Here is a 9866-nt window from a genome sequence, read left to right as displayed (position 1 = left end):
GAGGGAAGGATGAAGAAAGAGAGAGAGATGGATGGAGTGGGTGATGATAGCTAGGATAAACACTAGAGATGACAAAGTCTGAAAAATGTTTTAAAGTGTCCCTGCAAAAAACAAAAGTCAAAGACAATACACCAGGGGGAGCTGAAGACCACAAGAACGCGGGAAAGGCAGGCCAAACAAGGCTGCAAGCTCAGGGATGAGCAGCAAGTACCGAAGGAAGCATCATCACGCAACTGATACGGCTCACCCACGTGGGCAGTCATTGGCCCTCAGACCCAGACAGTGTTTGAGCTCATTCCCACCGCCCCCTCGATGCGGTCCCTCCTCCGCTACGCTGAAAGCAAACAAAGGGGAGGGATCTCTGCAGGGCTATGGATACCAACGGCCAATCAGCTGCTTCTAATCTCCTCGAAGGCGGCCGTCTGCTTTTAAAGGGGCCCAATCTAGTTCCAAAGGCTTGAGGAGGGGCGGGGAAATCTGGAGAAGGGACTGCACGGGGAGGCTTCCCCGAGGGAGAGGGAGGGCGGAGGCGTGGGGCGGAGCCAGTTCGAGGAGGGCGGGCTGCGCCGCGGCGCGGGATCCGGCTGACGCAGCCGGCCGCGGTTCCCCGAGACCCAGACCGCGAGGGGAGGGGGAAGAGTGAGGACGCGCGTGCGCAGTGGCGCGGGGAGGAGCGGGGACCTGGCAGCGGGCGAGAAGGCTGCGAGCGAGCCGCGAACCCGGCGGGCGGAGGGCGGCGAGCGCGCGCGCACCATGGGAGAGAAACCCGGGACCAGGTAAGGGAGGTGGGGCCATGCCGCAGGGCATGGGCGGCTGCTCGCGGGGTGTGCCAGATTGATCCACCGGCAAGGACACCGACCCCGGGGAAGAAACCCCGGGGCCGGACGCCTGGGTCCCTAGAGGGTAGCGGTCCGGGGCCGCAAGCCTAGGTCCTTGAGGATATTGGAATAGGGGTGCGTACTGGGGCTCCTGCAAAAAGCAAGACCTGATAGGGATCGGGAAACCTACGCCTGGGTTCTCACAGAGATGTAGGAGTCGGACTACTGGGTTCTCTGTGCAGGCTGTGATGCAGGGGCGGAGGAAGAAGGAGCAGGTGGCCGGCCTCGAGGGGTTGTGTGCTGGGAGACTGGATGCTGGGAAGGGATTCCCCTAGACTCGTGCCCAGCCAATGGAAAGCCTCCTGCCCAATACCCCACAGTCTGATTGCTCCCACCTGTCCCAAGGGCCGGATAGCTCTGCTACCAAACTTCTGCCTTCTCCTAGGTTGCTAGGAGCAACAGCTTCTTCTTGAGAGAGTAGAGTGTGTAGGGACCCTCGCTGAAATTGGACTGTATGAGAGAGAGAGAGAGAGAGAGAGAGAGAGAGAGAGAGAGAGAGAGAGAGAGAGAGAGGTAGAGAGAGAGAGAGAGAGAGAGAGAGAGAGAGAGGTAGTATCTGCCCTGGACACACATCCTCTCCCCGGATGTTCTCTGTGCAATCAAGACTCCTTCCTTCCACTGATACCAGAGTTCTCTTTTTTGGTCTATAGCAAAATCCGCTTCCTGTTGTGACCCAACACCCCCAAGAGGATATGGGGTGAATGCTTTAGTTCCAAGGGAGCAGGAGCTAAAGAATCGATTGGGGCTGTGTGCCTCAAGCCAGAGAGGACCAAGAATAAGGGCCTGATAATGAACAGTGACTTCTGCAAAATGTAGGGTCAACCCCACCACTCCCACTGCCCTTAGAGTAGGAGAACGTAGGTATCTCAGCGTTGAGAAGACCAATATCTGAGAGAGATGCCCGCCGGGAAGATTTACCTCCTGGATTTGAGGTTAAACACCCCAGAGAAAGGGGAAGTCACTTACTTCGGGGAGGCCCCCAAATTTCCGTTGTGTACTTCAGGGAGGGAGTAGATGGACCAAAGAAAGACTGCTGACTTGGCATAATTCCCTACCATCTCATCAAATTCTGGGCCACAGGAAATGGAGAGAAAGGCAGGAAGTACAAAGAGGCATCTGCTTTAGCTGCCCTCCTCCAAGCCGGGTACCTCCCTGGTAATTCCCTTACTCTGCCTCCTTGGCCAACTTCAGTATGTGCACACGGCCCCTACCTAACCAGGCAAGAGGTAGCTGGGGTAGATGTAGAGAGGGCAGACGCTCTGTAGTTACCCCAGAGCAACTGCCCAAGATGCACTGAGTGTGGCTGTCACAGACTCTGCCAGGGCTCCCAGTGAGGGAAAATACAGGACAGGAAGAAACCAGAAGTAGTAGAAAGAGCCAACCTAGGTGATGTCTGAGCTGTCAGCTCTAAATGGGACAGAAATTAGGGTGATTATTCTAACTGCCCAACGTGCCTTTATTACTTGGGGTACCCTATGTATATGCCATGTGACCCTATGATATGTGGACAGTTTGGCTTTGGGGGAAGGAAGAGATAAGTGGTTTTCCTAGCAGAAATTTATATAGGACACTGAAGGGAGGAGGGAACACAGGCATTATTCAGTGGGTTATCTGAGGACCCTTTCCAGGAATTGCTCCTGAGGCTACATGCCTCACTGGAGGCTGAATGATGCTTGGAAGTCCTAGCCTAGGAATAGCCAGAGCCCTGGGGTCACTAGACCGGTTCCTATGCTCCCAGCAATGGGTGGCATCTAGGCTTAGATTGTTACAGTGCTGGAGTCTAAATCCTCTTTGATCCCCGGAGGCAGTGGTGGTGATCCACACCTTTAATCCCAGTCCTTGGGAGGCTGAGGCAGGAGGATCTCTGAGTTCAAGGCCAGCCTGGTCTACCGAGTGAGTTCTAGGACAGTCGGTGTACACAGAGAAACCCTGTCTCTGTGGAAAAGAAAAAAGAAAGAAAATCTACTTTGACTTGGCAAACTGTATGACAGGCAAGCTTCATGATTTAGTGGGTGGGAACAGGGTCTTAAAACCAGGGTGCTGCCGGGCGTGGTGGCGCACGCCTGTAATCCCAGCACTTGGGAGGCAGAGGCAGGCGGATTTCTGAGTTCGAGGCCAGCCTGGTCTACAGAGTGAGTTCCAGGACAGCCAGGACTACACAGAGAAACCCTGACTCAAAAAAACAAAACAAAAAACAAACAAACAAAAAAACAAAAAAGCCAGGGTGCCTTCCTTAAGTTTATATCCGAGTCTCACCCTGTATGCTCTCTGTGGTCTTTGACAGAATTCTTGTTCGCTGTAAAACACGGGTCTTTCATCCTCAGTCATGGCTGTCAGAACAGGAAATGCAGTTAGGACAGTGCTAGGAACAGAGCAGTCCCCCAATAAATGTTAGCCAGCATCACCATCTTTGTCACAGGATGCTACTGTGTTGGGACCGCAGTGGATTTTTTTTTTTTTAAGCTGCTGAGGTCGGAAACAGGGCTGTTGGAGGTTCATGAAATAGTCAGACTCAGGGGGAAAAACATCTGAGGGGCAAAGACAAGACTCTGCTCCAGAAGTCACTGTATGGGTTCTTGAAGCTAGAGGTCAATTGAAAAGTTCATCTGAGTGTGCTGGCTTGTGCCTTTCATCTTAGCACCAAGGAGGCAGAGGCAAGTGGATCTGAGTTGGGGCCAGCCTGGTCTACATTTCAAGTTCCAGGCTAGTCAGAGTTATATAGTAAGGCCAAGGTCAAAAAGGAGGGCAGGGGTGTTAGGTGTGACCCAGACATTGTATAGCTATCCAATTCACTCTCAGTTTTGGAGAGGGTTCCCTGAGGGGGAGAGCCTGAATAGTTCCTGGAGCAATCAGTGGCCATTACTGTAAGAGGAGGAATGACTTAAGGTAATATCAAACAGCAAAGGAGCAAAGGCTTGCCCTGACAGTTGCCTTCAAGGGGCTGCCATATGGGAAATACTGGGACTTGGTAAAGAGCAATGGGAAGGGTAGAGCAGGGATCCAGGGTGAATTCCACTTCTCAGGCTGGGGAGGGAGATGGTGTGGTAGTCCCTGCTCAGCATAAGAGAGGCAATGGGGTCTTCCTTTCTGTTTTGTTAGGGTCTTCAAGAAGTCAAGCCCTAACTGCAAGGTGAGTCCCCCTCAGTGCTTACCCTTTGATCCTCCCAAGGCCCTATCAAAGCCCAGCCTACCCCTAAATGATCCCCAACCCTTAGCTCCCCACTTCCTGTGACAGCTAAAAGCAGACTTCCTTCCCTCCCTCTGTAAGCCCCTTGCCGCAGTCTGAAGAAGCCACAGGGCCGGGTGGGGACTGGGCTAGGTCCCTAAGCAAGCTTGTGACTCTCTCTTAGGAACCAACCCAGGGTGCCTGGGCTAGGAAAAGTTAATAGCTTCCCAGGCAGTGGCCTGTTTATCTCAGAGCCCTTTGTGAGGACAGCTGCTACCTGCCTGGTCTGGCTGAGTGGTCCCTGAAGACATGGGAACACACATATACACGCACATATACACCTACCCTTGAAAGTGACCAAAGGGGCTGGGAAAAGCTTAAACGAAAGTTTTACTGAGTAGTCGGGAAAACCCTACCAATCTCACCGTCCAGTCATACTGGGAGACACTCCTTCCTGATAACCCAGCCAGGGGGAGTCCAGGACAGGGCAGCCACCTTTGAGAACTCTGGTGGCCTGCCGCCATCCTCCCCAATTTTCCCTGTGACCCTTGACATTCTCAGCTCACCGTGTACTTGGGCAAGCGTGACTTTGTAGATCACCTGGACAAAGTGGACCCTGTGGGTAAGTTTGCCCAGAAGGGGCCAGCATATTCCCCCAAGAGGGAAGGTTGTTCTTGGGTCTGGGATTGGCCTCCTTCAGAAAATGAATCTGGCTCCCTTTTCTAGATGGTGTGGTGCTTGTGGATCCTGACTACCTGAAGGACCGGAAAGGTACTGTACCCATCCCTACTGGAGGGGAAAAGAAGACGTTAGATGGGCTGACACGGATAACAGAGAAAAGGAAGGCAGAATTAGAAGCCAGGAGTAGGATCCTGGGAAGTCTGTTATGCTGAGGAAGAATGTGGGTGCCATGAGGAAAGGGGTTACTGCTAATCACCCCGACTTACCCTTACCTTTCAGTGTTTGTGACCCTCACCTGTGCCTTCCGCTATGGCCGAGAAGACTTGGACGTACTGGGTCTGTCTTTCCGCAAAGATCTGTTCATCGCCACCTACCAGGCCTTCCCCCCCATCCCCAACCCACCTCGGCCCCCCACCCGCCTCCAGGACCGACTGCTGAAGAAGTTGGGCCAGCATGCCCACCCTTTTTTCTTCACAGTGAGGATGTTCTCTGTTTCCTGCAGGGCATGGGATCTGGGGCTGTTTGGGACTGACATGGGATGAGGCACCTATTACCAGTTGAAACCCCTTTTTTTCCTCTGCCACAGATACCCCAGAATTTGCCTTGCTCCGTCACACTGCAGCCAGGACCAGAGGACACAGGGAAGGTACGGAAGGGACGACTCTCACAATATGTGAACAGAACCAGGCTCAGTAGATGAAAGAAACACAGCAGAGCCGGAGGGTGAAGTATAGGGGGTCCCTGAGGACAGGGAGGTGTCCCCATGGATGTGTGTGCATGCTGTGGTCACTGAATCTGTTCTCTGACTTGTGTGTACCTGGCTGGGTATGGGGGCTCCTCTGTGCACTGCCGTGAGCCAGCCTCTGCCAGGTGCCAAGCTAGAGAGAGAGATAGTGGGGCAAGAGCGTCCCTCTGTTTCCATGATGAGGCAAAAAGCCACACCTACAGGAATGAAGCAAGGAGGAAGGGGGGGGGTGTTGGATGTGGTACCAGGAGCCTTGGGTAAGAGGTGGCCTTTCCTCGTCTCCCAAGGCCTGTGGAGTAGATTTTGAGATTCGAGCCTTCTGTGCCAAATCAATAGAAGAAAAAAGCCACAAAAGGTAAGAGGAACATTTCTTTCTCTCTCTCTCTCTCTCTCTCTCTCTCTCTCTCTCTCTCTCTCTCTGTCTCTCTCTTTCTCTGGTTTAGCGGCTCCCACCCAGCCTCACAGAGCCCCCAGACCCCGGTGCTTGGCTTGTAGTAAACTAAGTCTTTCCCCTCCTCCAATCCTCCTCCCTCCGACTCAGGAACTCTGTGCGACTTATCATCAGAAAGGTACAGTTTGCTCCTGAGATACCTGGCCCCCAGCCCTCAGCCGAAACCACACGCCACTTCCTCATGTCTGACCGGAGGTCCCTGCACCTAGAGGCTTCCCTGGACAAAGAGGTGAGATGTGAGAGGGTGACAAAGATGCCACAAAGCAGGCCGACTCTTTGGGGGGGAGGTGAAGCCACAGGCAAAGATGGTGGTTTGGGAGGTTGGGTTTTTTTTTTTAAGGCTAGTATTGCCTGACTTGGGTAGCGGTACTGTGGGCTGGAGTTAGGGGTAGAGCGGGCCAGCGGGGTCAGTGAAAAACAGGTACAAGCAATGCAATCCCTTCCTTTCAAAAGCTGTACTACCACGGGGAGCCCCTCAGTGTCAACGTCCACGTCACCAACAACTCTGCCAAGACCGTCAAGAAGATCAGAGTGTCTGGTAGGAGGTGGGGGTGGGCATGGGGATGGGACAGAAGTCCCTACGTAGAAGGGCTTCTGCTGCCATATCAGCCCAGGCTGTATTTACCAGGCCGTAAAGAATTTAGTCTGTTCCAGAATAAATACACAGCCCTAGTGTTTAATATGGGAAGTCTGTGGGCCAGGGGTGGAAGGTGGGGGGGGAGGGGTGCTGCCCCCAGCAGGGTTTCCACCATGTAGTCAGGAGTTGTGGTGCAGTAGTTGTCTATACTTCACCCAAAGCCACTTGGTCCCCTGCCCCACAGTGAGACAGTATGCCGACATTTGCCTCTTCAGCACCGCGCAGTACAAGTGTCCTGTGGCACAGCTGGAACAAGAGTGAGTAAGGGCGGGGGGCAGAGTGGGGCCCAAGCTCCCGGGAGAATATGAGAAGGCGGAATTCTTCAGAACCCGTCTCACTTCTAAGGGTGTCTCTATAGCCAGGGGGCTCCAAGCTGTTAGCTATCTTGAACAGGTTGAACCAGAACCTACCCCCTCATAATCTGTGCCCAAATGGACCGTGGGGGAGGAGAGAGACTGCCTGAGGGTGGTAAGATGAGCCTCCCCTAGCCCAGTCTCTCCAGCAATCTTATTCCCAACCCCCAGTGACCAGGTGTCTCCCAGTTCCACGTTCTGCAAGGTGTATACCATAACCCCGCTGCTGAGTGACAACCGAGAGAAACGTGGCCTTGCCCTGGATGGACAGCTCAAACATGAAGACACCAACCTGGCTTCCAGCACCATGTGAGGGCGGGGAAGGGGGATGGGGAGGAAGGGGGGACAAGGGACAGGCTTCCGATGAAAGCAGGCCACATGCCAGGCTCTGTCCTGGGTGCCAGGGAGGTATCAGTGAACAGAAATGACAAAAACTTCTCACATTCTAAGGGAGGGAAGACAGACAATCAGATAAGTGGTGAATTAGATAGCGTGTTAGGAACGAGCGTTAAGCAGAGTGATATAAAGTAGGGAAAGATCAAGTGTAGCGGATGAAGGATAGAGAGGGGTGGGGTGTGTTGATTCTAAGTAGACTGGCCAGGGAGGGTGAACACCAAGGACCCAGAGGAAGGAGGCATTGTGGATGGCTCCAGGCGGAGAGACCTGCAAGCTTAAGTCTTCAGTGTGCTTGAGGAATTGTGATGCGTCACTATGGCCCCGGGCACATGTAGCCCTAGGAAGGCCAGAGCCTCACCCAGTGTTGCCCTCTGCACCCGGTACACACACGACACCACCACACCACACGGGCCCACGTGGTGAGAAGAGACAAAGAGAAATAGGTAAAGGTAGCTGCACGTGCTGTGCCGCCAATCAAAGCACTCACCTCTGTGAGTGGCAGAGATGAGGCCCCAGGTGGTTCTGCACAGAGGAGTGCCATGAGTCTCTATAGCCATGGCTGCATGGCTGGTGCCGCAGGAGCCTTGCACCCCTGACCTTGGCCCCCTCCACCCAAATGCAGTGTGAAGGAAGGAGCCAACAAGGAGGTGCTGGGAATCCTGGTATCCTACAGGGTCAAGGTGAAGCTGGTGGTGTCTCGAGGCGGGTGAGTATGGTAGGGGGGGCCGGGCTGGGCCGGGCCACCAGGTTCTCTGTGGATCTGTGGATCGTGGTAGTTGTCCTCTTCACACAGCCCCTCTTCCTCCTCAGGGATGTCTCTGTGGAGCTACCTTTTGTCTTAATGCACCCCAAGCCTCATGACCACATCACCCTTCCCAGACCCCAGTCAGGTGAGTATGGCCCACACCCTGAGCCCCGCAGAGAGGAGCTGAAGCAGGGTCAGTGGAGAAGTGATGGTCCTTCTAGTGTGCACCCCCTCATCTCCTCTCTGTCCTTCAGCCCCCCGGGAAACAGATGTCCCTGTGGATACCAACCTCATCGAATTCGATACCAAGTAAGAAACAGCCCTTGCCTTCTTAGTTGACTCTCCAGGGTAGATTCCCGTGTCATTCAGATCCACCTTCCTGCCTTGTGGGCTGTCTCCTACTCGCGGGGAGGGAGTGGTGGGACTATCCGATGGGATGACCCAGCTTGTCGAGGCTGCGGCTGCTGCCCTGGGTTCTATTACTGCTCAAGTGCTTGACCCTAGGATGGGGTGGCCGGGAAGCGGGAGTGGGAGGCCCGAGAAACGGTCAGAAGCTTTTACCTCATCACCTCCTCACTGTCCCCAAGCTATGCCACGGACGATGACATCGTGTTTGAGGACTTCGCCCGACTGCGGCTGAAGGGAATGAAGGATGACGACTGTGATGACCAGTTCTGCTAGGAAGAGGGGCTGGGAGAGAGGAGAGGTAGGGGCGGGCAGGACTCAGGTCCCGTGGCCTTTGCGGGTGGGAGGGTCCCGGTCTCTCCTCCTTCCCCGTCCGTCCGTCCACCCAAGATACACACTGGACCCATCACTTGTTGAAAGTGATCTTTATGACTTCAGCTTTGCCGCTCCAGCCCTGCTCCCTAGGGTGGCAAGCTGTGTACACGCCTAACGTTTTGGGAAGGGAATAGTGAAAGCAAGGAGTGAATGTAGGGAAAAGGAATAGAAAGAACTTCCACGTTTGGCCTCATACCAACCTGCCCCCAGTCACCACTTCTGCCTCCCAATCCTTGAAGATGAGACTCTGGGGAGGGGCCAGCAAGGCCATTTCTTTGTTTCTGCGCATAGGGAGGAAATAAACCTTTTACTAGGCATGACCGTGTATGTGTTTTCTCAGCGGAGTTTAAAGGGTGTGCAGTGTACCCATCCATGATGCTTTTTTCCTACATCTGCAGGGTGCCTTCCACAGGTTATCAATAAATGTTTATTGGATGACTGTGCTATGCCTGTGTTCCAAGGTAAATATTGAAACTTGGCTTGGTCTGTGCACAGTCACGATCGAGGCTGGTAAAGCCACAAAGTAAACTTAGTCTTTTACAGGGAAAATAATAACTAACTTCCCTGAAGACTAGATGCTCCTGGGCTGGGCAAGGCAGGCTTCTCAACGTAACTCTGTGGGCCAGAGCCAGACTGGGGGGAAGGAGTTGTTAGCAACACTCAACAGACATTTCCCATCATCCAGTGCAACTCCTGGAGGTAACCTTTCTGTCTTCATTAGGGTTGCTATTGCTGATAAAGCAACTCGGGGAGGGCAGGGTTTATTTGGCTTACACTTCAACATCATAGCTCATTGAAGGAGGTCAGGACCGGAACTCAAACAGTGGAAACCTGGAGGCAGGAGCTGATGGAGAGGCCAGGGAACCATGTTGCTACTGTCTTGTTCTCCATGACCTGCTTTCTTATAGAGCCCAGGACTACCTGCTCAGGAGGGACTCCATCCACGATGGGCTGGTCCCTCTCTCATCGGTCACTTAAGAAAAATCCCCACAGGCCTGCCTATTTAGTCTGGTCTTCTGGAGGCATTTTCTCAA

General features: G+C 53.7%; 1 protein-coding gene across 2 annotated transcripts; it reads left to right on the top strand.

Annotated features, from left to right (window-relative positions):
• The first annotated feature begins 624 nt into the window (after positions 1-624).
• On the top strand, positions 625-9149 carry Arrb2 (arrestin beta 2). 2 transcript variants are annotated; one of them, XM_052195752.1, is made up of 15 exons: positions 625-776; positions 3978-4008; positions 4606-4666; positions 4771-4815; positions 5005-5201; positions 5312-5371; positions 5758-5825; positions 6012-6150; positions 6375-6459; positions 6743-6815; positions 7083-7220; positions 7930-8013; positions 8118-8197; positions 8274-8361; positions 8640-9149. In XM_052195752.1, exons 1-15 carry the CDS (start codon positions 754-756, stop codon positions 8731-8733), a joined length of 1266 nt encoding a protein of 421 aa, XP_052051712.1. In that variant the 5' UTR covers positions 625-753; the 3' UTR covers positions 8734-9149. The 2 variants fall into 2 exon arrangements, with proteins under 2 accessions (XP_052051712.1, XP_052051713.1); XM_052195753.1 differs by having other exon boundaries at positions 627-776; positions 8307-8361.
• Positions 9150-9866: the final 717 nt, after the last annotated feature.

This window comes from Apodemus sylvaticus, chromosome 10 (genome assembly GCF_947179515.1).
Source record: "Apodemus sylvaticus chromosome 10, mApoSyl1.1, whole genome shotgun sequence".
NCBI classification, from domain to species: Eukaryota; Metazoa; Chordata; class Mammalia; order Rodentia; family Muridae; genus Apodemus; species Apodemus sylvaticus.
This window is presented reverse-complemented; position numbering and strand designations above follow the sequence as displayed.

Excerpts from the sequence above, each read along its gene's own strand:
- Arrb2 (XM_052195752.1), top strand. The coding sequence starts at position 754 with ATGGGAGAGAAACCCGGGACCAG. Across the intron at positions 5,202-5,311 it reads CCCACCCTTTTTTCTTCACA|ATACCCCAGAATTTGCCTTG; the intron begins GTGAGGATGTTC and ends CCTCTGCCACAG. Across the intron at positions 6,151-6,374 it reads AGGCTTCCCTGGACAAAGAG|CTGTACTACCACGGGGAGCC; the intron begins GTGAGATGTGAG and ends TCCTTTCAAAAG.